Source organism: Micromys minutus (genome assembly GCF_963924665.1).
Source record: "Micromys minutus genome assembly, chromosome: 10".
Lineage (NCBI taxonomy): Eukaryota > Metazoa > Chordata > Mammalia > Rodentia > Muridae > Micromys > Micromys minutus.
This window is the reverse complement of record NC_137979.1, coordinates 49,574,333-49,601,729: the sequence shown is the minus strand read 5'-3', so window position 1 is coordinate 49,601,729 and position 27,397 is coordinate 49,574,333. Positions and strand designations below refer to the sequence as shown.

Sequence of the window (27,397 nt, the reverse complement as noted above, 5' to 3'; positions counted from 1 at the left end):
TTGTATAAAAATAAGGTCCAAGGAGAGTCCGAGCTAGGGCGGCAGCGAGGTGCGCTTTATAAGTTACAGGCCAACAGGCCAGGCTCCCCCTCAGGCTAATTATGGCTATTGGAGGGAGAGGGTGCTTCGACCAGCTTTATGGGGGTAGGGGGGTGTTCTTAGTAGTCGGCAGAAGGAGCAGATGCCCGACCCAGCCGAGCTAAGGACCACCACCGTTGAGCTCCAGCCTGACTACGGCCCTATAGAACCCAACAGCAGAAACAGTGGCTACAGCGAGAGGTCAGCAGTGACCGGCACTGGGGGTCCGGGGGGGCGCCGGCGAGCACTTCGGCGTCCTGTGTCTGCACGAATGTAGGGCTGGTTCCGAAGATCTGGCAGCCAAAGGAGACACATTAGCCCTGGCTTCGGGGCACAGGCTCATCTTTCTAAGGACTTGATTTTGTACACATGGAAGGGGACACTGATTTACCAGAGCCGGAAACATCACCCTCTAAAACCATCCCAGCATGCAGTGGCCCAGGATGGGGAGGCATGTCTGCTCCCCCAAATTCCCAGAGTTTCACCAGCACTGGAACCACAGGCCAGGTTATCTAGGTACCTGGGAGCTAGAGGGTCATCTCCTCCCCCAGGCTGGCCTCACAGAGGAGCCGGGATGTCCGCTTGCCGGTGCGGGCAGTGAAGGGCACTGTCTTGAGCACTAAGGTTTTGGGGATAGAAGGTAGAGAGAGAGAAAAGAAAAAGAAAAACAGAAAAGATAGCAAGAGATGCAGGTGGCCCAGGCCTTTGATCCCAGCTCTGCAGGGGGCAGAGGCAAGAGGATCTCTGAGTTTGAGGCCAGCCTGATCTACACAGTAAGTTCCAGGCAAGCCTGGGCTGCACAATGCGACTGGGAATGGGAGGAGGCAGCAGAGCCCTCGGGGTGGAGAGAAGGACAGGAAGAGGACATAGCAGAGCCTGGGGACAGAACCGAGAGCTAAGTTCTCACCTGTGATGATGTCTTCAATGGCCCCATCTCGGTCACTTTCATAGATTAGTGGCTCTTTCTGCTGCTTCCGTTTTAGCTCAGAGATGAGGTCCATCTGTTGTCGCTTGGCCTTGGGTGGAGACTGAGGAGATGAACAACTCTAACTTTAGGATCCTTCTCACCCCACCCACTCGGGAACATCTGTGTAGTTCTTCACAGCAAGGACAGAAGGAACCTACACCTGCTTCCTCCCCTAGTTCCCGGGACACTGTCCTTGTCCTTGGGCAGAATCTGTCTCAACACTCAAGGGGTAGGAGTGAGACAAGAGGGTGAAAAGGATGCTACAAGTTCCAGAACCCCAGTCCCGGGCCTGGGGACAGTTACTTACCTTGGGTGCTGGAGGCTCTTCCCTGCCTGAGGTATCTGCACTCGCTTCCTTCTTCCACTGTTCCACCTCCTGTTCTGCTTTCTAAGGGCCCAAGGCAGGTCTTGGTGAGAAAAACCCTCCTCCTTCCCTGTCTTACCAGGGACAGAAGCTGTCCTCGGGGAGAGGCTGCAGAGCCCCGCACCCCACCCATCAGACACTTGTACCTTGTAGGCCTTGGTGAAGCGACTGAAGAGGGAAAAAAACATGGAGGGGGATGTGGTCTTGGGATTCTCTCCAAAGTACTCCACCACAGACTCGTAGGCCTCCTGCAAGCACAATCCATCAGCCCCGCTAGCTTGGGCCCCTTGGAGCCTGAGCATGCTGTGCCCCTTGGGAAACCACATCTCTGTTCTTCCACACAGGATGGTCCCTTACTGTTTTTTCATCCCAGGGTTCTGCCTGTTGGCCACACCCCTCCAGGTCTTTGCTCCAACCACCATTACCCTAAGTCTTCAGTGCCTGGTTCTGTGTTCTCCCGGCTTACCTGAGCTGTCTTGCTGTCTGCCAGCAGCTTGTCCATGGTGGGAGAGTTGGCCCTCAGGAACTCCTTGAGCACCAGACAGTCATCCTGCCGCACAAACTCTCTCTGTGTCAACTCCAGGCCTCGCTGCAAGGAGCGTACGTCTCCCAGCACACTGTCCAGGGACACTGGGGTGGACGGCACGGAGTTGGGATAAGGCAGAATGCAGTTATATCCTAGAGTTCCCCTTGCTTCCTCCTAACCACATCAATGGCCCAACAACTAAGCTCCCTGCTCCCACTCAAGACCCCAGCACCTCATACCTGAGCCTGCCTTGTCCAAGAAGTGCAGGTCGCTGTGAAAGCCCGTGAGCTGTGGGTACTTCTCAGCTATGACCTTCACCAAGTAATGCAGCAATGTCTGTTTCCGGTCAGTCGACTTCATCTCCAACAACTGGACAAGGATCTGTTATAAGCCACAGGCCACCAACCAGACCCCCAGACGGCCCTAAACCAGGAGCTGCCCCCATCTCACCGCATCCAGACTCTGAAGTCGGAAACCATAAGCTGCCCCACGCTTGCTACTGTTCATGTAGTTGCCAAAAGCCAGGACAATCTGGGAGAGGCAGAGAAAGACTCAATGAGATCCAGGATGGGAGGAAGAAAAAAAAAAAAACCTGGAAGAATATATACTTCCCAGGAAGGAAGGAAGGTGACCAGAAGCCAGCCTTCACACTTAGCCCCTCACGAATGCACAAGCCCTTCAGTTCCAGGGCACATGCAAACCTGTAAACATACACCTCGTGTGCACACCATTAACACCAGTCGGATGTTAGTCCACCCCAAACTGGCTTGCCACATCCCTTCCTCAGTCCCCTGACAGCCGGGTATTATTGTCTGCAGACATTCCACTGAACAGGTTTCCCAAGTCACTCTCATGAAGAAATGCCCAGAGGGACTGAGCCCTGGAGAAGGAGCTCGGTCACAGACGTGGCTGCTGTTGCCTTTGTCCATCCCCGCCTCCCACCTTGGCTTGTCTATCAGAGCATGGTGTGAGAAATGGGAATATTACCTTTGCATTATCCCAGGTGGGCAGGGCCCGAGTCTCAGTTTTACGCTGCCTAAACTAGGCAAGGGGAGGCCTGCCTCCCGACCCTCTGCCCTGCAATCTCACCTCTAGGATCTGGCGAAGCTTGTCAGAAGACCTGATAGACATAGAGGCTGCGATGATGGCGTTCAGTTGCTAAGGGTGGGATGAAAATGAGGTAAGCTGGAGCCTCCTTGGAAGCTGAGCTCAAAGATGCCCTTCTCCCTACCCACCAGCCCAGACTCCACCACACCACCCTGCCCGCCCGTCCTGCCCGTACCGGCATGAGCAGCTGGGCCGTGTCCGGAAAGTTGCCCAGGAAGGTGAGTGTGTTCATGCGCTCTGGAAGTCTCTGGATGCGACTGAAACGCAGCATGAAGCGGTCCTCCTCTGACAGCTCCTCCACCGGCCGCTGTTCTTTCTCAAAGCGGGCTATGAGGCTGCGCTCGTAGTCTGTGGGCAGGAAGCGGGTCAACAGCTCCAAGAAATCCAGGCTGAGAGTCTGTAGGTCATAGCTGTGTGAGGAAACGGGAGAGTGGGGGTCATTCCACACTTACAGACTGAATAAACAACCTTTGATAGCTAGTATCTGTAATAGCTAGTATTTGTAGACAGCTTCAGAGAACAAGAGATGGGAATCGGGGACACCAGAAGCCCCAGTCCTGTCACACAACACTGGCAGATGCACTGCTATGAATCCTTCGGCTCGGGTGCCCGTGCTGGGCAGAAGCGGGAAGAGAGGAGGTCTCTCAATCGGGGCATGGACTCAAAGCACAGTCTCGGTTTTCTAGGTCTGAGACTGAGACAATGCTCTCTCTGACCAGGACTGATATGAGGTTTGGTGGGTTTTGTCCCACTGCTGGGGTCCTTATACTCTGCCTGACAATCGTAACCTAGTGAGGAGACTGGACCACACCCGGCATAGGTACTCACGTCTCAATGGCCTGGCAGATTCTGTCAGCTCCTAGGTTGCCCTTGCGCAGGGTGATAGCCAGATTCTTGGCCCGGTTGGCTTCAATGAGTGTTGCCTTAGTGGGGGCTTTGTGGGCTGCCTTCCCCTTCAGAGCGCTGATGTCCAGGCTGGGGCCTTGGGATTTTGTCTTAAACTGCTCCTCAAAGTCATTCATGTCTAGCTCCTAAGGGTACCAGGAGAGAAAGCCAGTCTGAGTGGAGCCGAGATCTGCCTACACTCCTGGGATGTTAGTATCGCCGTCCCAGAAACTGGACAGAAAACCCAGTGAGCTTGCTGGACCACAAACCTTGACAGGAAATTACAGGAGAGACACAGAAAGATGGGACAGAGATAATGACATCGAGGACCCACATTTCTGGCTATTAAAGCCAACAGAACTGCTGGGTATCCAACAAAGCAGTAAGAGAAAACAGCTCCAGCAATGGCCCAGAGGACAGGGAACCCATTCCACAGTGAAACTGGAAACAGAAGCCCCAGGGCCTTAGTTGTCTGTGGGAAATAGGCAGAAAGGAGAGGTCACATTTCGGGGGCAGAGGAAAGCCTGCAGGAATCACGATACTGCCTTCTCCTGTCATGGCTTCGAGTCAAGCTAGCTCACTGTTTTTTTCGGTCCAGTGGAAGTCTGTCTTAAAGCCCACACACTCCCTGGGTTTCCTCATCCCCATCTATAGACCAAAGGAAGTAGATGACCATCCCTATGTCCAGCATTACCCTGGAGCCCTCTGGTGCCCACTCACCTGCAGCACCTTCTCATCATTAAGCTCAGTGAAGACAGTGCCTGTGATCTGGTTGGGTTTCAGCGCCACCCAGTTAAGCAATGGCATCCGGAACTTGGTCTGGATGGGTTTCTTGGCTTTCACCCCTGGGAACAAGAAGGAGTAGTCCGGAGTGCAGACACTGAAGGGAACTAACCCAACCAGGCCTAACAAGACAGGCAACGGGTGGAGAGGGTCCTGAAGGAGTACACAGAGCGGGAGGAGCCCTGTTCTGCTTCCCTCCCCGCCCCCCCCGCCACCCCCCCACCAGCCCGAAAGGACTGACTGAGAGTCCACTCCACTTACCTGGGCCTATCTCTGGGCCTTGTCCTCCAAGGATATCAGGGGGCCCTCCTGGAGGTGGTGGGGGTGGCGGTGGCACTGGCCCATCAGTACCAAGTGGGGGTGGGGGAGGTGGGGGAGGCAGGTCTCCAGGCAACGGCGGTGCAGGTGGCAGCTCAGCGCAGCCTGGGAGGGGCGGGGCTGGCGGGGGTGCAGAGGGAAGGGCTTCCAGCTGGGACTGGAGATTAGGTAGTGGAGGCGGCGGAGGTGGCGGAGGCGGTGATGATGCTGCTTCAGGAACTGACTCTCCTGCAGGTGGGAGGTGCCCGTTACTTCTTGCCCGGAGTGGGGGTGAGGGATCCTTGCCTCCTCCCTCTCCTATGCATGCATCCAGAACCCATTTTAACCCACCTGCGTGTACCTGTGCCACGTCTACAACCTAACCTCCTTATCTTTCACAGCCAGGTATTTCTCCAGGATACCCTTCCCTGCCCTGGTCTCTCTCCCCCAGCACGAAGCTCCTGCGCACCTGTGCTAGGGGAATCAGTGGACACCCTCGGAGCTGTTGCGTCGTCGCCGCTTGGTGTCGCTGCAGCGCCAGGGAGGATCTCGATGGAGACCACATCCCCCGGCCCCCGCAAGATACGGATTAACCCCTTTTCCTCAAGCTCCTCCACCTTCAGCTCTAGAGCTGAGGGTCGCACCACAGTAGGGGCAGGCACTTTCTCAGGTTCAGGGATTCGTCTGGAAGTGCCCATGGGAGTCGACTCGCTGAAGCGCTCCTGTGAACCCCGGGAAAAGGATTAGTGCCCACTTACAAGCTTTCTTATATACAGCAACCCCCGCCCAAATCTTTTCCTGGGATGGACTGGGATGTAAACCGGAGAAGACTTCTTGGGATGCCTGGCCTGGCACACGGTCCCAACCTGCCTCAGCCCACACCAAAGCTTACCCTCAGGGTCTCCAATTCCTTGCGAGCCTGGCTTAACTGCTTCTCCAGTTCAGCGATCTTGGCCATGGAGTCGTTCTCTGTGTCCCGAAGCCGTTCTGTCAGCTGTGGCACCAGCACATGGTGAGCTACCACCCGCGGCCAGGCACTGGCACCGCCGGTGAGGGGGCGGCATCAGGCAAGCCTGCCTGAAGGGCTGGGGGAGGCTCCCACATCCGCTTGGCCTAGCGTGCCAAGGGTGGGCCGAGCCTAACACCTGAACCCATATAAATTAGGAGGGGAAATCAAGGCACTAGTGTGAAGAGAGGTGGTAGAGGAGAAGATTGTGCCGAGAGGCACCCCAGGACCCAACTCACAGGAGTCGGGATTTAGAATCTGTTCAGGGAGAAGGTGCCTGTATTGCGCACAAGTCCCACACAGCGTGGGCGCTCCCTAAAGACTCATTGAGAAAGATACCAACAGGACACTGGATTTGGATTGAGGGCGAACTCAGGCAGACTGCCACTCCCAGTCCACACCCAGAACTCTGCCTTCCATTCAGTATTTGCTGAACAAGAGGAGCCCACCCCAGGACAGCCTTCCTGTGGGCCTACTGTGTGACAGACTAGGTTGTGAACAGCTCTCACCATTGCCACCTGCTCCTGCAGCTCCTCCATGTGTTCCAGCACAGCATTCTTAGTCTCTGTCTCCTCCAGCAGTGTCCCCACATCAAAAACGTTGTCCAGGTACGCCTGGATCTGCACCTGCAGCTTGTCACTCTCTGTGAGCCGGAGCCTCTGTCCCCAGACAGCAGGAGTATGTGAGGTCTGAGGTACCCGAACGAAGGTACTTGAGCTCTCTTCTGATTTTTATGTTGACTGATATAATTGACACACCACACAATTCACTGTGTTAAGGTGTGTTGCCTCTTTCCTAGACACTCAGTACCCATAAAGGAAACCCTAGACCAGTTAGGTTCCCCCAGCTCCTGGCCGCTATGAATCTTACTTCCTACTGCTATGGATTTAGTCATTCTGGCCATTTCTTTCCTTATTCTCCCTCCCTCCCCTCCACCCCCCCCCCCCCGTGTGTGTGTGTTTCCAGTCAAGAGTCTCACTATGTACTTCTGGCTGTCCTGAAACTCACTCTGTAGACCAAGCTGGCCTCAAACTCACAGAGATCCACCTGCCTCTGCTTCTGTGGTGCTGGGATTAAAGATGTTTACCGCTACCACCTGGCAACATTTCTCACTTGTAAAAGTCATATACTTTTCAGCTTTTTAATGCATGTGTGTGTGGCCCTGTATGAGTTTATGGGCACCACTGAGTTCAGAAGAGGACATCTGGTCCCCTGGAACTGGAGTTACAGGAGATTGTGAGTCACCAGATATGGATGATGGGAACGGAAGAGGGTCCTAGGTCCTCTCTAGGAATAGATGCTCTTAATTGCTACACAGTCTCTCCAGCTCTATCCTCAGCCAGTATATATACCCTTGCATCTGGCTTCTCTCTCCTTCCAAGGATCAGTTGTCAGACTGCACATTCTTCATCCAGCCTTGCCCCCTGTTAGCCACCCCTAACTCAGAAACCCAGCCCCCAAAGGCCTCACCCCTCTAGAAAGCCTCCCAGAAGAACGAGACCAGCCGCTGTGATTTCTCTGCTCACAGGTTCCTCTGTTCCCTGTTCCCAAGACCCAGCCCTCCAGCCTTAGCCAGCTCCCCACTCCGTCTAGCATCTCTGAGTTCCCTATCCTCTGCTGACGTCATAGCATCTGGCTGGACTGATGCTCCTGGGTCAGACACAGAGCCACCTGAGTCTGTTCCAGGATCTTGATGACAGATGTTACAGTATCCATCATGTATCAGGGGCTCCTCTACACATTTGGAGTCATTGTCACCTCTGTGATTGACAGGCAAATAGACTCAGAAGGATGAACAGATGCATACAAGGTCACACAGCTAGCAAGTGACAGAGGTAGGATTCTGTTTATTTGTAGGGTTTTATCGTTTGGGGTGGAGGGACAGTGAACCTAAACATGAGCTCTTCCTGCCGTAACTTCCCAAGTGATAAATGATTACTGGTATGTTCACTAAGCCCGGCTCTCAGAGCCAGGGCTTAAACTCAAGACCTGCTAACTACATACTAAATATCCCACAGTGTGTAGGTTGTTCAGTTGGGGGGGGGGGACAGGGGTGGGCTATTGGGCTCACCTCCAAGTACAGGTCCAGACCCAGGTGAGTGAACTCATATTGTAAGAAGACACGGAAGTTCATGTTCTCTACCGAGTGTACCACAATGTTGATGAACTGCATGCAAGCCACCTGGGGGCCAGGAACACAGGCAAATCTAAGGAATTCTATGTCAGGATATCTGCCTTTCTTGTTTGAGCCTCCCTCCCTTTCTACAGTTCGAATTCCACTAACTCAGTCTTGTAATACCCAGGTCCTCTTGGTCCCCACTCCTTTGACATCCACCCTTTCCCACTGACAATCAGTAGTCGGTTGTCATTTTGCTGAGCCAAGCTACCCAGAGTCCTACTCTGCTCCCAGCATGCAATAGGGGCCCAGCTGATCCTTAGCCCCCAGGACTCCAAGCTCACCATGAAGTCAATGTTGCTGTCTTCATTCCGGAAATACTCCATTAGCTTTTCAAAGCGGTGCTGCTCCCCGCACACCTGGAGGGGAAGAATGGCGAGCACTGAGAAAGGTCACATACCTCCTGTGCCGGCTTCCCTATGCAGTCCAGTGCCCTCCCTACAGGTTCCTCTCCAACTGAATCCATACCTGGCCACTTGTCTGCCTCCAACACCACTCCCTCTTAATTTCACATACCCTACTCTGGCTGTATTGGCGTTTGGGTGAATTCACAGTGTTCTAACCACCTGATATGCTAGCACAGAGAACCACCATACCCAATCTCCCAGCTTCTTCACAGCTTTGCCAGGGCAAGTTTCATCTTCTCAGTGAGGCCTTCCGCTACAACCAGTTCCCTCTCCTGTGGCAACCCTGTTCCCTCCCCCCATAACATTTAGCTTTGTTCGTTTTTCTTTTTCAAGATTGGGTTTCTCTGTGTATCCCTGGCTGTCCTGAAATTTCCTCTGTAGACCAGGCTGGCTTCATACTAACGGAGATACTCCTGCCTCTGCCTCCAGAGTGCTGGGACTAATGGTGTGCACCACCAATGCCCGGCCATTTAACATTTTCTAATACTACCTAAGTTGCTCATTTATTAGCTATTTTCTGCCTTTTCATTATGAGCACATGCATGTGAGTATACACGTGTGCATATGTGTGTCTATGTATGCAGCATGTATGTGCATGTGTATGGAAGCTAAAAATCAATCTCAGCACTTGGGAGTCAAAGGCAGGAGGATCTCTGTGAGTTCGAGGCCAGCCTGGTCTACAGAACAAGTTTTAGGACAGCCAGAGCTATACAGAGAAGTCCTGTCTCAAAAACAAACAAACAAACAAGTACATGTGGGCACTCTCTAAAGCCAAGAGCACCAATGGATCCCCTGGAACTGATGCTACAGGCGGTTGTGAGCCACCTGGTATAGGTGCCAGAGTCCAAAGCAGGTCCACAGAACCTCATCTCCAGCTTCACACCTTGTTTTCAGAGATGGCCTCTCGGTGGCCTGGAGCCCACAGAGTAGGCTAGGCTGGCTGTCACCAAGCTCCAGAGAACTGCCTGCCACTGCCTCTAGAATTAAAACCACGTGCCACTAAACCTGGATCATTTTACTTTAGGCATCTGTGTTTTTGCTTGCATGCATGTATATATGCAAGTGACCTGTACCTGCGGAGGTCATAAAAGTGTATCAGATCCTCCGGAAAAGGAGTTATGGACCATTGTGAGTTGTCTTGTGGGCACTGGAAACAAACCAGGGTCCTCTGCAAGGTCAAGTGCACTTAATCACAGAGCCATCTCTCCAGTCCCTTGGTTTTCACCACTATGTAGCCATGCCTACGTGGTATTCATAAGGATCCACCTGCCTCTGCCACTAGAGTGCTGGGATTAAAGGTATGTGCCACCATGCCTGGCAAACCTGGCTCTTTTATGTGGGCTCATGGGCTCAGGCCCTCATGCTTGCAAAGCAAATATTTTACTGCATGAGTGTTACTGTCCCAGCCCTCCAGTGGTTTGTCATTTATTTTGCTCACTAATGTATCCTCATGGCCCTGCTTCTGTACCTGGTACATAATCAGCCCTCGGTGAACATTAATAAAAGAATGAATGAATGAACATATCCAGCTCCCTGCCCCCAGCTTCGAGACAGACTGTGCTGGGTTGGTTTTTTGCTTTGGCAAAGTTTTTTTTTTCTTCTGTTGTTTGTTTTGTAGCTTAGGCTGAGCTTGAATTCACTCTGTAGCCAGTGATGACCTTGAAGTTCCAGTCCTCCTGGCTCTACCTCCCTAAAGCCTGTACCAAGCTGCATGACTCAGCTCCAGCTTTGAAGATCATTTGATTGACTGGACATGGTGGTGCACATCTTTCATACCAGCACTCACGAGGCAGAGGCAGGTAGGTCTCTTTTGAGTTCATGGCCAGCATAGTCCACATGTATACTGAGTTCCAGGCCAGCCAGTGCTGCAAAGTGAGACCCTTGCCTTAAAACATTTGTTTTTTTTTTTTGGATGAAGAAGGCATGGGTGTCCCTCTCTATCACTCTGCCTATTTCTATGAGGCAGCGTCTCTCCTTGGACCTGGGGGCCATATTTCCTCAGCTAGGCTGGAAATCAGCAAACATCAGCGAACCCCCAATTTCCTCTGCCTGCAGACTTGGGCTAGAGACCTTGGCTTATAACACAGGTGCTTGGATCTGAACTCATCCTCACCGTCAGCCAGGGAGCACATTTAACTGCTGAGCCATATTTCCAGGCCTCATAGCCAGCTTATTTACAGTGTTACCATGCATGAACCTCTTGTAAGCTTGTAACATCTCAATCCACAACAGTAGCAAAATTACAGTTGTGAAGTAGCAACAAAATAACTTTATGTTTGGGAGTTACCCCAACATAAGGAACTATACTAAAGGGTTACAGCCTTAGGAAGGCTGGAGCCACTGGGTTGAACTATGCCCCTGCCTGACTAAACCTTCCCTTCTGAATTTTCTCATCCCAGCATCCTCTGTATTTCCCAAACTCCCACCCTGTATCTCCAGATGCCCTATCAGAGGCCACAGTTTCTGGCAGCCAGACTCCAAGCAGTCCTACATAGACAGTAGGTTTGGGGGAAGGGGGAGTCAAGTACCTCCTTGAAGTTGTCAAAGGCCGCAAGAATGATATCATGTCCTCCCCGTACAAGACACACGGCCGCCAGCAGCTCCAGTACCAGAGCCTTGGTTCTGAGAAGAAGAGAAGGAGAAGGACAGGGGAACTGGGGTGAGGTGAGTCTGGGCAGCAGGCCTGAGGATAGGGGGCAGAATTTTTGCAAGGACAGAAGCAGAAAACCAATTCGGAATATAGACCCTACCTGGGGTTCTTGTTGTTAAGGCTCAGAGCAATCTCGTTGACACAGGCTGGGTGGTTCATAACAAGGCTGAAGCCAGACTGGGGAGAGAGGAGAGGTTAGCACCTCCACAGGTCCCCAAAACTGCCAGCACCTCCTGCACTATGGTCTGTGCTATGCTGTTCTAGCCTCTAGCGCTCAAAGCTTAGGAAGCTTCTCCCGTACAGACACTACCTCTTCTTAAGAAACCAAGGCCCAAGCCTATCCCCTTTTCAAGTTCATTTCAAAAACCAGCATCAAACACCCTGGACATAGCAAGACTGGGCAGGCATGTCCAACCTTTTGACATATGGACACATGCAAAGTTGTAATCTAGGATGCTGGACAGCCATGAAATAGAGTTACTTAAAAAAAATGAAAACCGCATGCATCAAAACCCCATGACAGTCTAAGAGAGTTTCCAGAGGCGGTTAAGCACAGAAGTGGAGCCTTAGCACCTGTCACTCCCGATGCACAGCCTGTTCTTTCAGGGACGTCACTACCCAGCCCTCCTTGATCCCGTCTGAGGCCCTTGCTTCCCTCTCCCCTGACCACACCCAAGGCCATTTCTGCAGACCTGGCATGAAGGTAATAAAACACTGGACTTTCCCTCAAAATTCCCCAGGCTTGTGACCCCCCACCAAAGCCCAGACCCCAGGCTAGTAGGGTTCCAGGTGAAAGTGACACATGGTCTTAGGATATCAGCAGCTACTACAGATCTCATGATGCCAAGCTTTCTCCTGAGGCCCCAGTCCCGCCCTGCCAGCTGACCTGGTAGTTCATGATGGCTCTCAGACACATGATGCATACGTGGACATCGTCCTTTTGGCTGACAATTCGGGAATTCCTCAGTGTCTTCCTACTGTGGGCCGGGGTCAGCCTGGGGAATGTGGAAGAGGCAGCAGGGTCAGACCCCCCCAGTTCCCAGCTTCCTGCTCTCCATTCCAGTAAGATGCCTTTTGGAGTGAGGGGGATAGATCTGGAACTCTAAGCCGCTGTCTCCTGTCCAGGGGCGGGCATGCTGGAGGAGGTGGTGAGGGTGGGTCAAGGATGTAAAGCCCCTTACTTGGTTTTTCAAAGGGCTTCTGTGAGCCAGGCACGCTAGCATATGCCTGTTAATTCCAGTATTTGGGAAGTAAGGGCAAGAGGACTGGAGCTCAAAACCAGCCTTGGCTACATAGTAGGGAGTTTGAGACCTAAGTTACATGAGAGTTTTTTTCTCAAAAAAGAAAGGAAGAAGGGAAGGAGACAGAAAGTAGAGAAGGAGAGAGGGAGGGAGGAGAACTCGTGAGTGGAAAGACCACCAAGGATAAAGATGAACAAAGCCGGTGATTGGAGAGATGACTCAGAGGTTAAGAGCACTGACTGCTCTTCCAGAGGTCCTGAGTTCAAATCCCAGCAACCACATGGTGGCTCACAACCATCTATAATGAGATATGATGCCCTCTTCTGGTGTGTTTGAAGACAGATACAGTGTACTTATATATAATAAGTAAATCTTAAAATGAACAAAGCTTGGAACTAGCCAGACAACAGTAAGATGGCCACAAGGTGGCGCTCACAATCACTTGGACTCATCTTCCATCTTGAGAGGCCCACTAAACTCAAAGTGCCTACATTTGAAACATTCCTGCTTGTTACTTTAGTAAAGTGAATAGCAACATCAATTCCATACTGGGGGGAGTCAGGGAGAATGAGGCAACATCTCATGTAGCGAGGCTGGCCTCTTTTACAGGCAAATATCACCATACCCAGCATTAATAAGTAACATCTTTGTATGTTTACATGTGTACATCTCATGTGTGTGCAGGGGTGTGGCTGTGTATGCATGTGTCATTCTTCAGAAGCTTTTTACCTTATTTGTTGTTTGTGTGTGTGGTGTGTGCATTCGTGTGTGCATATGAGTGTGCATGTGTGCATGTACCTTCCTTTATCCGTCTTCACTTGTTTTCGAAACAGGGTCTCATGAAAGCCAGAACTTGCTTTTCCCACTAGACTGACGGTTCTCCTATCTCCCAGCACTGAGCAGCCAGGTGCGTGCAGCTTTGCCAGATTTCTACAGGGCTGCAGGGATGCTTGCAAAGGTAAACACAGTCTGACTGGGCCATTTCCTCAGCTTCAGGAACACCTTCATCACAGGCTAGTTGGGATTACGTAATAAACTCCAGCCCGGCACCTAGTAAGGAGCCCACTGAGTATTCTATTATTCTTGCTCCCCCCCCCCGCGCCACACCCAAAAAAATTACTTGAGGCTTTCATTTTTGGAGAGCTGCCAACCATCTCTTCCACATGTCAACCCTCTGGACAGTTCTGTAACTCGCCCCGCCACACTGGCCAGCACCACTTCTCCCACTGAGCCCTCCCAGCCAATTGCCACATCAGCCTTTTCTAGATTGCTCAAATATGTCTCAGTCTTTGTTCATGCTGCTCCTCCTTGTCCCCATTGCTTGCCTATCACAAGCTTGTCACTTGTCAGACGTAGTTTCAGTGTCACCTCCTCTGGGAAGTCTTCCTAGTGGCCACTCCCTCTCCCCCCCCCACCCCGCCGCCTCAAGAAGTGGGCACCTCCCTTCTCAGAGATCCAGGTCACAACTCTGTGATTATCTATCACACTAAATTATCTTCCCACTAGACTGAGGCCCCAAAGAACCGGATTTTTATCTGTCTTGTGGGCACTTGCCACTAATATATGCTATTTAATTGTCTAAAAAACTGTTTGCTACATAAATGAATGAAGAAGGAAAGAGACATATTGTGAGGTCTTGGGGCTTAATATACAGTTGTTCCAGGCTAGAGGACATAGCTCAGTGGAAGAGTACTTGCCTAGAATGCCTGAAGCCCTAGACTCAAGTCCCAGTACCACACACACAAACATATACACATATACATATATGTGTGTATGTGTGTGTGTAAATATATATATTTACATGTATACTTGTGTGTGTGTGTGTGAGGCTGTGGAGATGGCCAGTTCTTAAGATCGTTTTCTGTGTAAGCATGAAGACCTGAGTTCAAATCCTCAGCACCCAAGTAAAAGCTATGCTTTTCTGGGTCAGCTATTCACATACATACACACACACACACACACACACACACACACACACACACACACATGCCTATACACTATACTACACATTTACACAAACAAATAAATAAACATGTATTTGGTCCCTCAGACCCAACAGAGGAAACTGATGCTCCAAGGTTCTCTCCTTCTCCTTCCCTGCATCCCAACAAGATCCAAGATATGTCAGGGTGAGGAGACCGATCCACAAAGCTGAACCCACCACCCAGAGTGGACCCAGCATGCATCTGCCCCCAGCATGCACCTGCCCCCAGGTTACTATGTACGTACCGGGGAGAAGGGGGGCACCTGGAGGCCGCACGGGGAGAAACAAGGGGTTAGAGAGGTACAAAAGGGATCCTACCAACCCCCCCAACCCCCTCCTTATTCCAGTCCCCCTTGGATTCTAGCCTCTGGTCTCTCCACCTGAAAAACTTAACACATCTGATTCCCCTATGCTGAACTACACCTCCCACCAACCCTCAGGGCCCTGTTTAGATGTGGCAATGGGGGGGTCTCTGTTCTTCATTCCCCGTCACCCCCTCCTGGGGCCCTGCATACTTGATGGTCAGGCGACTTTTGGGCACAGATGAGGGTGGCGCCTTGCTGAGGTCTTCCACAGACTGTTCCAGGGGCTTGCTCTTCTCCGCACCAGAGGCCACGGCTTCTGTGTTCTCCATGTCATACCTGGAGATGCGACGCAAGGAGTGTGGACGGACCCACTACAAGGGACACTTAAAGAGGAGACAGAGGGACAGGCAGAGCGAGACAGATCTGCAGGAGAAACCATCCCCTGTAGGAGGGGGAGTTTTTGGTTATCCTTGGCTCTCATTTCTGGTTTGTTTGTTTCTTGAGATTGGCTCTCACTATGTAGATCGGGCTGACCAGAACTCACAGAGCCTCCCAAATTCTGAGATCAGAGATCTGTACCACGCCCAACTCATCCACAGCTCTATGGTGAGCACAGTGAAGGAGGAAGGTCCCACTTCTGGGCAAAGCTGGCCTTCAGAAGCACCATTGCCCAGGGCTAAATCCGGATGTCCTGGGACGGGGGAAGAGATCAGTTCTAGCGGAGGCCCAGGAATGTGTGATCAGGACCCTGAGAGGAAGCATGAGGGCTGGGGCGAGCTTACGCAACAGAGCACTGGGCAAAGGCCAGGTACTCGAGCAGGACATCCAGACCCCGGTTCTCTTCATTGAGGAACTCCTGCACCCACCTGCAGAGCAAGGTTCTCTGAGTTACATCTAGAAAGGATCCTGCCCAAGTGAGCAATGAGCAGGCAAAGCAAAAGCCTTTGAGTGTCCTTGCCCTAGAGCACAGCACCATCCCCCACCCTCGAGAGACCCAGGGATATCACGGATGCTGAGGGCCCAAGCAGGATCCACAGCCGGGCTGTGTGTGGAAATCTAGCCCAGGCAACACCTGGACCACAGCATCAGCCTGTGATGGAGGGGCTGGAAAGCCCCAGAGGCTGCCAAAGTCAGAGTTTTCCTAAGCTTACCCAATGTGGTTTGTCCTCAGGGAAGTCTCCAGCTCCCGCAGCACCTGTGTGGACTCCTGAACTCTCCTCTTAAACTGGGGGCCAAAAAAAAAAAAAAAAAAAACAAGGAGTCTGTGGGTGGAGCCCAGACTCCCACTGTCCTGAGGCATCAGCCAGAAGTATCCACCCCCAGCATGCATTCAAGGCCTTTCACGTTTAGCCTCCCCCACCACCTCCACACACCTGTGCGACAGAATGAATACTACAGGCCTTCCCCGAACACAGAGGGTAAACCCACCACACGTTTGAAGATACAGGAGGCACAGACATACCTCTATACAGAGATCCATGCACACAAGCACATCTCTACACAGACATACTGGGCAAGCACACATTGAACACAAGCATGTATATCCACACAGGAGACCCCAAATATGTACACATGGGATGCCTACCTACATGCCCATTTGTTTAGATGTGGGATACACACACATATATCCATTTTTTTCTTCCTCCCTTTCTCCTATGTATGGACTCAGGGATACACAAGAACAAATATACCTACGAATCCCATGGCATACAAACCTACCGTACACATGTCTATGCATGAATACACAGAGTGCACATATGTATACACACAATACAAATACACACAGGAATGCCCGTGTATGCACATGTAAGATGGTGTGTGTGTCTGTGTTATATGGAAGACACAAAGGGGGAGAATAGGAAAGGAGATATATACCCCAAGGTTGGACATCCAATCAGTTGCTACCTTTCGGCTGACCCCACCGGTATCTAGGTAGCTCTTCAGCTTCTGGATGTAGGCTGCAGGGGGATTCTTGACTTGAAACCGCTCCTGGGAAGATGAACGGAGTATAGAGAGAACCCATCACAGCTGCCCAAAGACCACTTTTCTCCCAACACCCCTTCTCAGCTCTGACTTGAGGTTTCTTGAACAGGTTCAGGCCATCGCAAACTGCTTCTGAAATACCAAAGGCACACACTTGGGACCTTAGCCCCGTGCCTGCTGTGTGTCTTTCCTGGGGTCAGGGGAATGGAGACCAGTCCAGCCACAGGCCAGGCCTTGGGTTATTCATTCAGGCCTGTTTTGCCCTTCCTGGACTGAAGTGGAAAGTCCAGGCAGGGGGCAGCTCTCTGGCAGGTAGACAGTCCTGTCCCTCTGCTTAGCTAGGTACCTGTGTGTGCTTTTTCCCTAGATTTCACGGTCCCAGGTCCTCATACAGAATTATGGACCACAGCAGAGGCACATCCCACCACAGGGCTCCGACCCTTTCCAGCCCAGGACCCTCTGATGTGCTCAGACACCCTCTTCTACCCCCTACTCGCCAGTCTTTCCGACCCTCTGAGGAGCCAGGCAGAAGAACCCTTCAGGAGAGACACAAAGTGCAGCTCCAGAGCTTTTAGAGTGCTCCCAGCTCTGCCATCACCCAGCATTACCAAGACGGAGACCCAGCTGGTACATCCCAGTCCATTAGTGGAAGGGTTTGCTGGTTCTGAGAGAGGCCAAGGGGCTCCTCTCTCCAACTCCCTACCTCCCAGCCTCCAGGCCTCAGCTTGAAAGCAGCTCCTACCCTTCCTCCTCATGATCTTGCCTGCCCACCACCCTACTGCACCTCTGCCCTGGGAGCGAGTAACCTGGGCCTCCAGCAGCTGGAGGGATGAGATACTCAGTGAACCCAGGGCTTGGGCCCGAGTGCTGACACAGCATCCGACTTGACTACTCTTGGCGATGGCTGCCTGACTGTGTCTCCTCTGACCTCAGAAGAAAAACACAGGGTACCTGCTCCTTCCTCTTCCTCTAGTTGGCTAAATGCAGGGATATTTCCTCTTTTTCTCAGCCCAGGGTAGGAGAGACAAGCCACTGGGCAGGGAGACCCGAAACTCTGAATAATGGTAATGTCTCTGAAGGCTAGGGCTTCTAGAAGGATCGTGAGTTTGAGGCCAGCCTGAGCTGCATAGGAAGACTGTGTTTCAAAAACAAAAACCCAAATGTTATGGATGTAGCTCAGTGGTAAAGTGCTTGCTTAGCATGCATGAGGCCCTAGGTTTGGTCCCCAGCAATGCAGAGCATCAAAGGCAGTCACTGCCACAGCAATGTAGAATATCAAAGGCAGTCACTGCCAGCGGCCGAGGACACACCTTAATGACCCCTACAGTTTCTGATCAGGCTTGTCAAGGGAATATAGAGTCCTGTGTGGTTCCCCAACCACCTAGGTAAATATCAGCCCCTGGGCAGCAGGCAGGCCCCTCTCCTGACAGCTCCTGCATCCTCAGAAAAGGCTCCCCCAAAGCAGAAGCAAGGGTGGTTGAGCCTTCCAGGCACCCACCTGGTCACAGATGAGCTCCCATTTCTTCTCATTGTTGTATTGACTCAGTAGCTGGACCTTGTCTGGAGGCAAGTTCATACAGTTCTGGGGAGATGGAAGACAAAGACCCCTGAGCCCAGGGTTCAAACACAACCAAGAAGGAGAGAACGGCCATCTTCAGGGAATCCGTAGTGCTCCCTCAAAGATGCGTTGTCTTCTCACCCTGGCAGATATCAGTGTTATCCAGAGAGAAAAATCGAAGGCCAGAGAGATAGGGCCATCTTCCCCAACATCCCAGGGTCCCAGGGTCCCAGAGCTGGAAAGGAACCTAAGGTCTGAATCCAAGTCTGACTGGGCCCTGCCACCATACACATCTCCTCCTGGCACATCTGGTATGAGGCAAGTATGTGTGTTCCTCAGGGATCTCCAAAGCCTTTAGGCTCCACTGAAGCTGAGGAGAGAGACATGGTCTCTACCCCCATCCAATTGAGAAGCCAGCAGGGAAGTCATCTCCAGGCAGGCCCAGCTGGAATCTGCTGCTGGGTCTTATTCCCACCAAGCACCTTGTATGCACCGACTAGGCCCAGGTCACTAGGAGGCTAAGGGGCTTAGAGCCCTGTGTCATCCAGCAGGGGGTCCCAGATAGGTATGTCACAGCTGCAGGGTGGGGAGATTTGAACGATGGAAGTCATTCCGTCACAGAATGGACACACTGGGCCTGTGGTACTGGTGGCCCAGGCTGGGACTCTCCCTCACACACCTGAGAGAAATCAGCAGTACTCCCCACAAGGCCTTTCCCCCAACCACATATTCTTGTCATAAGTCAGATGTACAGCTCAGTCAGGGCTGTGGATTCAAGGGGATATTGTTGGAAGGAAGGGTTCTAGTGTCCCAGGGGCCTAGCAAGTCTGCCTGACAGACCTAGAGAACAAGGCCAGTTTACCTGAATCAAGGAAACCTCAAGTCTAATGAAGACCTAACTAAATATCAGTCCCCCAATGCCAGTTCCTGCCTCCATGGAGTTCGGTTTAGCCTGGGTCTCCACCATGGATATGGGAGCCCCCCAGGGAGCCCAGCCCAAGGCCTGGGAATTGTCTGCCACCCACTCTGGTAGATCAGGCTAGACACTCTCTGACTCTGGCTCTGAAAAGAGGCCATGGCTGGAGCAGAGAGGGAGCCACACCCACTCAAGACTCTTCAGCTAGCTTCCTCTCTTGGGTGGCAGGGTTAGGTCTGGGGCTCTGGCCAGACCTCGCCCCAAAATCACTGCCTTGACTCATCCTCGGAGAACAGGAAGCTGGGTATTATCAGCCCCCATTGCCTAAGCTTTCTGTCTGGGGCCCTACTTGTGAGGTGAAACTGCCCACCCACCACACTCCAAGGCCAGCCGGGCCGGAGGTACGTCATTCCTGTCCTCGTTTCAAAAGTGAGCCTGGACTGAAGAAACTATACCAGGCCTGCTCCTGCTTCCTGACAGTCTTTCCAATAGGGGTCTGGAGACTATGGGTGGGGCCTACTCTGCTTCAGGGGGCCTAGGAACCTACTTTTCCTCTCTGTCTATCTGGGAGTGGGGAGGGGGGCTGAGGTGCAGCAAGGCCAGGGGAAAAAGGAAGTAGTAGCTGGGCCTAGCAGGACCCTGGGGCTGGGGAGGATGCTGAGCTCCCATATCTGAGCCTTAGAGGGGACAGCATCTCTGTCCAGAAATGTCTGAGCCCCAACTAACCTAGGAAACCTGCTCTGGAGTTTCCTGATTTCAATACGTCCCCAACGCTCATATTAAACAAGCAGCCTCACCTACATGCATTTCATGTCAGGCACTGACCTCCTGTCCTGACCACCATCACTGACTCTGTTACTACGCCTATCTCAGGCACAACTTAACTCAGTGACCTGCCCACGGTTACCTTATGAAGACAGTAAGAGGAAGGGGGGCGCTGACTGGTTCATATCCCTCCAGGCCACGCCAGAGTTAGTGCTAGGGACAGACAACCTCTACATGAGACTGTCTGATGGACTGACCTACCTGTCTCATTAATGATAGAAGGCAGGGTGTCCCTTGTCCCTTAAGCTACCTGGGACTTTTCAGGCCCCGGGCCCACGTGCCAGCCTGCCAGACAAGCTAAATTTAGGCTCAGAAATCAGAAATAGCTCTGAACACTCATTAGCAGCTGCTCCCCGGCTGTGGTTGTGCCCACCACGGAGCTGGGTATCCAGGGAGCGGGAGTCAGGCTAGCAAATGCCACTCATTCAGGGTGAGGTACGGCCACCCTCAAGGCAGGAGCCAAACCCCTTACAGGGGCATTCAGCAAAATGGTAGCCCGGTGAGCAGGGACTGGGTTAAAAGAAAAGATGGCTGACATTGTCCAAATAGGACAGGAAGGGATAGGTAGTCTACATGCCTGACTGGTACATCTGCCTCCTGATTGGATGGAGGAGAAACGGCAGGCCCACCTAATCTGACAGCTTCTTGGCCTGTCAGCCTCAGCTTCTTCCTCCATAAAATGGGCACAGGACAACCCAGCCTCACATTTCCAGAGTGCCTGGGAAGATTAGAAAGCAACATTTTGATATACTATTCTCTGGTGTCCTATCACTAGGAAGAAGCATCTCATAACTGTAGGGCACAGGAAACTGGAGGGGTCCATAGAAGACCTCAAGGTCTGGGGGATGTTTGGCCAAACCGGTGCATTCCCTTTCCTCACTGTTCCATTGCTTCAGGCCAGGTGAGGAAGCAGATGGACTTAATTAGATGGGGTGTGGCCAAGACATACAGGAGCTGACACTGGATGTCAGGCACTGTGGAGGCAGAGACAGGAAGATCCAAGCTTGAGTAAGACCAGACAGGACACACCGTAACACAATGTACACAAATAAATAAAAGCAGGAAGGAGGTGGCACAGGCCTTTAATCCCAGCACCCGGGAGGCAGAGGCAGTCAAATCTCTGAGTTCAAGTCCAGCCTGGTCTACAGAGTAAGTCCCAGGACAGCCAGGGCTACAAAGAGAAACCCTGTCTGGAAACCCTCAAAAATAAATGAGTAAATGGAATTGATTTCATTTATATTCCTACTAGGCTGTGCGGGGACAACCTTTTCTCCTGGCCCTGACCTCCGGGGACTGCAGAGACAGACCCCAGCTGTGGTTCCTCCACCCACCCCCACCCCTGCTGCAGACATACTATGAGACTGCAACTCCTGGCACCGTGGGCCTTGTTGATTTCTGAGACTCTGTCCCAGGAGACCCAGGGCTCTGGCCACATCTGGACCCTGCCACACCCTGCAGTTTCGCTTTCAGCTTTCACAGAATCTGGGCCACAGCCTACCATTCTACCCCTTCTCCACGGCCCTGCCCCTTGAGGTCCAGGAAGCTCCTGAACATGGACCCCAATTTCACTATCCAGCAACCCCAGAGCTTAGCATGACAGGGCCAGATCCCGAGGCTCATCTGTCCTTCCCCCACCTCTGTGAGGTATCAACCTTGACATTCAAGCTGTCTGCACATATGCAGAAACAATTAAACGCACCCACCACTTAAAATCCCGGATACAGCCTTCCAGGAGCCCTGACAAGCAGCCTCAGGCTTAGAGGAAGCTAGGCTGTGACCCAGCCTGCATCAGGGACTGAGAACCCCAAAAGTGACCAGTTTCTCGTATCTAAGCTCCAGGTTCCCCAGAGGAGGACCAAGGTCAAAGAGTGGAACCAGAACACCACACCTTACCGTTCATATAATCCAGCAAGAGAGTGCCACCACCAACAATAATAGTAATAAATATCCCTAACTCTTCTCTGGTCTCCTTTCCCTCTAAGTATTATACACCTATTACCAACTCATTTACACATCAACAACCAGCACACCCATAACTATTACAACCCCACAGTCCAGATGGGAAACTGAGGCAGAGATATTAAGTCACTTGCCCAACAAGACCTAGCTAACAATGTGGTTTTAAAACACAGGGTTTTGTTGTGTTTTTTTTTTTCTTCTTTCTCTCCAAAGTAAGGGCACTGGGGTCCTGGCTGCAGACAGCCCTAGCCCCAATCCCCCATCTGAGAAACCAGGAACAGCCAGAGTAGCTTCCTGCCACCCAGTACCCTACACTTCCTGTTGTTGCCCACACTGAGTTCTTACTCACTAGGGGAACCCCCCCCCTTCAGCACTCTATGCATGTAGGGAAGTAGAGGCCTCCCACCCCCTCCTCGTGTGCACACCGAGGCTGCTACCACGGTTAGCACCAGGCTACTCCACCCTGCAGGGGAGCTGGGCCCTCCCTCTCGTGGTTTCCGGCCGCCAGGCAGCTTTCAGTCTGGGCCTCATTGCTTCTAACCTGTGTAATGGCAAGGAGGGCCGCCTGGCCTATGCTAGCCCCAGACCTGGAGGTGACTCAGTAATACATGGAAACCTGGGATGTCCCTGGTGGGGGAGGGGCTCAGGGCTCCAGGACAGCTCCCCTCACTGTAGGGAGTGTTGAGTGTTTACTGATACTTGCTCCTTGGTAGGCTCTGTGCTGAGCCCTCTACCTCGGCAATCTGGCAATCTTAGGAAGCCGACACGTACCTGTTATTCTTTTTTTTAACCCATAAGAAAAACTGGAACTCAATGATGTGAAGTTGCCCAAGGTCTCACACACACACACACACACACACACACACACACACACACGAATCAAACACCAAGGATGAAAGTCATCTGCCAAGCTGCCATGGTTCCCAACTCCACCTCCTTCAAAGGCAGGGACAACCAAGCCACCTTTCAGAATCTTGAACTCTCAAGAAAAATGCAGAGGTGGCCCCAAGGGCAAACACCTGCTCCTGCTCCTCTCCTCCAGCCCTTTGCCAACTGACCCCAGATGCCATTGTGAATCATGCCCACTGCCCTGCCTTTCGGGTCAGCATGGGCTAGCTGTGCCTGCTGGGAATGTCAGCCATGGCCTCTGCCCAACCCGACCTCTAACCACAGGGCCACACCCCAGTGAGATCCACTATAGGGACAGTCCACGGGGACTGAGTAACACCCCAAACACTAAGGGACTTTAGTGTTTAGACCTTTGTCACTGCCTAGCAAAGCAGAGATGTCCAACCTGCATCTCATCACCAGTCTTCATCACCTATAATTCTGCAGGGAGCTGTCCCGACTGCCCCGAGCTACCTGATAAAGTGCCCACATCCTAGACATAAGTAAGAGCCTCCTTCCCCCAGCGAGCTGGACCCTCACCCAGCCCTACCTGAATACAGTATTGCTCAGCAGAGACATCCTTAGGTGCTCTCCCTTATTCCTTAGCATGGGCCCTGTGGCCAGCCTCATACAATAGCACTCCTGCCAGTCCTGGACAGGGTGGCTTGCCATCTCAAACCTTTGCTCTGCATGCCTCTTAGAGGAGACAGGGAAGTGTTGGAAGACACCCAGCCTTGGGCATGGGCGTAGGAGAGGCGAGAGCTGGGAGCCTGGCTGGCTGCTGTGTTTCTACCACCACAGCAGGCCTGTGTAATGGGGCAGCCATCGCTCCTCCACGGTTGCTAAGGCAGCAGTCACAACCCTGGCTCAACCTGCTCTTTCTTCCCAACCCCATTTTAAGCAGGGTGCTCCCCCCACCCCGCTTTCTCATAGCTTCCTTGGAAAGGTAGCATCTCATCATCTACCCTTCGTGGGGAAAACGTCTCTTTGCTCCCCTTGCCTGGCTGGTGGAAGCACCCCAAATCATAAGAAGAGCACCAGAGATAAGAAGAGGAAGTTTGGGGAGTTGGGAATCCTACTCCCTACCCCAAGATGAAGAGGTTAAGCTCGAAATGACAGGTTCCCAGGGCCATGTGACTGGAGACCTGTGTTCCCCTATTAACACTGGGAAATCCACAGGGTGGGGCCGCCACAACAACTTCAGGTTCATTTCATGTTAGACAGTCCCTAAAGACTGAGCATGACCCCAGGAGTCGAGTCAGATGGAGCCACACCCACTATTAAGACTCCTGATTTCACCAAATCTTTAGGCCTGGGTAGCCTCTGGGCCCTTAATCCAGGTGGGGCTCATGACCCTAATGGTGACAGAACAAGAAAAGCCAGTTCTCAACCACCTGACCTGAAGATGGGTTTGGGTTAAGGGCAGCATTGAGTTCTAGGGGACCTGAAAGGGATGGGTGGGTAACCCTGTGGGTACCGCTACCCTAGACTTCCATTAAGCCACCAAGACATTCTGGAAGGTGCACTCTGGCCTTTCCCACATGGCCTGGCCCTCAGGGGTTCCAGCAGCATGTCCTAGCCAACTTATCACTATAGCCTCAAGGCCACCCAGAGCAATCAAGCCCTCCACTTGACTTTTGGAATTTCCACTGGTCTGAATTATTCACACGGCTCCTTCCCATTAGTGTACAGGACCAAACTGACTGGCCCAGAACTATCCCTAACCCATACTCAGACATGAAGGGAAAGACGGATACATGGCCCCCCTGACAGGCTGAACCCGCCATTCACCCAGGCTCCTTATATGACCCCCTTCCCCACTTGCTCAGCTCAACTGAGCTTGGCCAAGGTCTGGAGTTGGTGGAAGAGGGAGTTAGGGGCAGGATGAGAGGCAGGGAAGTCCAAGGCTAGCCTAGTGTCAAATGTCCCTCAGAGTCCCTATTCATCCTGGAGTTGAGCACCTGTGCCTTCACAAGGAGAGACCCCACCCCATCTCAGAGGTTCCCCAAGCTCCTCCTGTCCTTCTGGAGCCAGAATTCTCAGGAACTGTTGCCCCTTTGGGACCATGCAGAGGATCTAGCAAGTCAGGCCTAATGACTCCTTAGTCAGAAAAGAGAAATGCCATCTAGGAGGTGTTGTGGACAGAGTGAGCCTTCCCTGTGTTCTCATCTTCAGAGCTGCAACACCAGCCTGCTGAGACAGAAAGACCTCTAGGAAACAGCCCAGCCTTCCCCACTGCCGCCCAGTGTCCAGCCAGGGATAGCTAACAGCACACAGGCCACAGGGCAACCATCTACAGAAACAGTGCTGGCAGAGAGAGGGAAGTGAAAAACACTGGCCTTTCCCCTTCCCTACTTCTGCCTCCCACCCTTCTTAGGGACTGCACAGCCCACCCTGTCAGAACACTTGAACTGCTCCATGCTAACCCTGAGTTGATGGCTCCCTCCCCAGAGGCCTAGACTTCAGCTTTTCCCCATCCTATCCCACCCTTGCCTGCCCCAGTTTCCCTAGCAAGTGACAGCCAAGAGGGAAGGGAGCCTTCCAGATTTTTGTTCCACTCCAAGCCAGAATGACCAACCCACCCTGACCCCACCCTGACCCCACCCTTCCTAAGCTTACTCCTCTCTGTGGTTGGGGGTGGTCCATTGATGAGGGACTGCATTCTGGGGCCATGGTGGGGACGATAAATAGGAGCGGAGGGTCTAAGAGTCCAACTCCTACGCCAGACCCTAGAACAACTCCAGGACTAAAGATTCCACGAGTTCTACGGTTTCCAGAAGGTTAAATTATAACCCCTTTCCTCTTTGACCCTGAGACACAGAAGGGCAGACACTCCAGACCTGCACCCAGCCGCTGGGCCTGTGCAGTGGAAAAGTGGGTGCCAGCCCCCTCCCACCCCGGGCACGTTTTGAACCCAACCTCATGAGAGGTTTTTGACACCTTTAGACCTAGGAGGTAGGAAGGGGGTGGGGGTGGGGGAAGTCTCTTAAGAAAGATTGCTGGATGGGGGCTGAAGAAAGTTTCTTGAGGGGGGAGTGCTAAGTCACTCTGAAAGATGACAGTCACTCCCACCCCCTGTAGAGACAGCAGGTGGACTGGAGATCTCCAAGCGGCACCTGAGTCCCAAGAGGCGGGGACAGGGACGCATGCGGAGCCGCTGTCATTCCTGGCTCCTGGTGCGCACCAGGTCACACTCACCAAGACCCGCGTGAACCTCTCCTCCAGCTCCCCGGCCGCCGGCATCGGTTGCTTGGGGACCGCTGGCTGCTTCGGGGGCGACGCGGTGGGGCCCGCCGGCTGCTCGGCGCTGCCAGCCGCGTTGCCCATGGTGGTCCCCACCCAGCCGGCCAGGCGCCTCCAGCCTCTGAGATCCAGTTTTCCCTGGGGGTCGCGGACCAGGTTCGGGAGCCGGGGAGTAAAGGGCAGCACTGGATGGCAGGGCTGGGCTTGGCGGCTCTGGGCTCAGCAGCGTGCAGGGGCCGGGGCGCGGCGTCCCATCGCGGCGGCCCGGTCCGAGGGAGCGGGCGGCGAGCGAGGCTCGGGGAGGAAGTCGGGCTGCAGGCTGCCGGGGCCAGAGGGCTGGGCCGGGGGCAGGAAGCTGCGGCGCGGGCTCCCCCCTCGGCGATTTTCGAACTTCTGCTGCCGCTCCCGGTGCGCGCAAACCGCAGTTCTCCGCCGCGCACCCGGCCCCAGGGGGGCGGGCTGCAGGGAGGGGGCGGGCGCGGGCGCCGGCCGGGGGTCCTCCACAGCCATGACGCGCCGGCCGGGGGCTGCCCGGCAGTGCACCTGCGGCGGAGGGACCAGCGGCCGATGCACCTGCCAGAGCCCGGGAGCCGACCCAGGCGAGGCCGAGAACACGGCGGCAAGCTCGCCCGGCGCCTCCGGGTCCTAGAACCGCAGTTCTCCTCCCTGAATCCGGCAGTTAGGGGGTCTCTAGGCCCGAGCCTGGAGGAGGCAGACCCCCGGGTGGAAGATTGTCCAACCAGTGCGCGCGCGCCTTGGAAACCTAAGGCGGCGCTGAGGTGCGGTAGTGGGGTGTAATTACTGTTGGGGGTCCCCCTCTGGGGTCCCCAACTAAAAAGGTGGAAGCCCCCTTCCAGGCCCCCCACCTCTGTGTCTCTCCTCCGTTGGGCCCAGAGATGATCTGAGGACCAGAGGGAACCATCTGCAAACAGGTTGGAGGACACAGACCTAGGTCAATTGAGACATGACCAGCTGTGGCTGTACCAGCATCTTCAGTAGCTTTCGACTCCGGGCACACATGGGAAAATGAGGCTGGAGAACCTGGGGACCACTGTGGTGGTGCCAAGGAGAAGTAGGGCACTAAGAAGGATTAAAGGCAGCTGCTAGGCTGGGGGAGGAACAGGCACCTCAGAGGAGAGGAAAATCTTGACGCTGTCACCATGTGGGACTTAGGCTGGCCTCTCTCACTGAAGAATGACAGTCTTGGCTATCTGATAGTTACAGAAAGATTTCTATGACAGTGACCAGC

At 53.2% G+C, this 27,397-nt stretch overlaps 1 protein-coding gene across 4 annotated transcripts; it reads right to left on the bottom strand.

Annotated features, from left to right (window-relative positions):
* Positions 1 to 22: 22 nt before the first annotated feature.
* Positions 23 to 26,389, bottom strand: FMNL1 (formin like 1). 4 transcript variants are annotated; one of them, XM_080923305.1, is made up of 28 exons: positions 26,104 to 26,389; positions 18,258 to 18,341; positions 16,652 to 16,765; positions 15,928 to 16,001; positions 15,559 to 15,642; positions 14,987 to 15,112; positions 14,717 to 14,734; positions 12,133 to 12,241; positions 11,347 to 11,423; positions 11,125 to 11,218; positions 8,474 to 8,548; positions 8,085 to 8,195; positions 6,523 to 6,672; positions 5,900 to 6,001; positions 5,477 to 5,729; positions 4,972 to 5,256; positions 4,648 to 4,772; positions 3,871 to 4,073; positions 3,218 to 3,452; positions 3,025 to 3,093; positions 2,386 to 2,466; positions 2,175 to 2,304; positions 1,876 to 2,039; positions 1,556 to 1,657; positions 1,353 to 1,433; positions 986 to 1,106; positions 599 to 697; positions 256 to 371 (listed from the first exon to the last, which is right to left on the bottom strand). In XM_080923305.1, exons 1-27 carry the CDS (start codon positions 26,230 to 26,232, stop codon positions 606 to 608), a joined length of 3,288 nt encoding a protein of 1,095 aa, XP_080779431.1. In that variant the 5' UTR covers positions 26,233 to 26,389; the 3' UTR covers positions 256 to 371; positions 599 to 605. The 4 variants fall into 4 exon arrangements, with proteins under 4 accessions (XP_080779430.1, XP_080779432.1, XP_080779431.1 ...); XM_080923304.1 differs by lacking the exon at positions 599 to 697 and having other exon boundaries at positions 23 to 371; XM_080923307.1 differs by lacking the exon at positions 14,717 to 14,734.
* Positions 26,390 to 27,397: the final 1,008 nt, after the last annotated feature.

What these genes read in the sequence shown, in the direction of transcription:
- FMNL1 (XM_080923304.1), bottom strand. Translation starts at nt 26,232, where the DNA reads ATGGGCAACGCGGCTGGCAGCGCCGAGCAGCCGGCGGGCCCCACCGCG. An exon ending in GGGAGCTCATCTGTGACCAG is followed by an intron (nt 16,766 to 18,257) that starts GTGGGTGCCTGG and finishes TCATCTTCCCAG; the next exon opens with GAGCGGTTTCAAGTCAAGAA. An exon ending in CCTTTGACAACTTCAAGGAG is followed by an intron (nt 8,549 to 11,124) that starts GTACTTGACTCC and finishes CTTCCCCTCCAG; the next exon opens with GTGTGCGGGGAGCAGCACCG.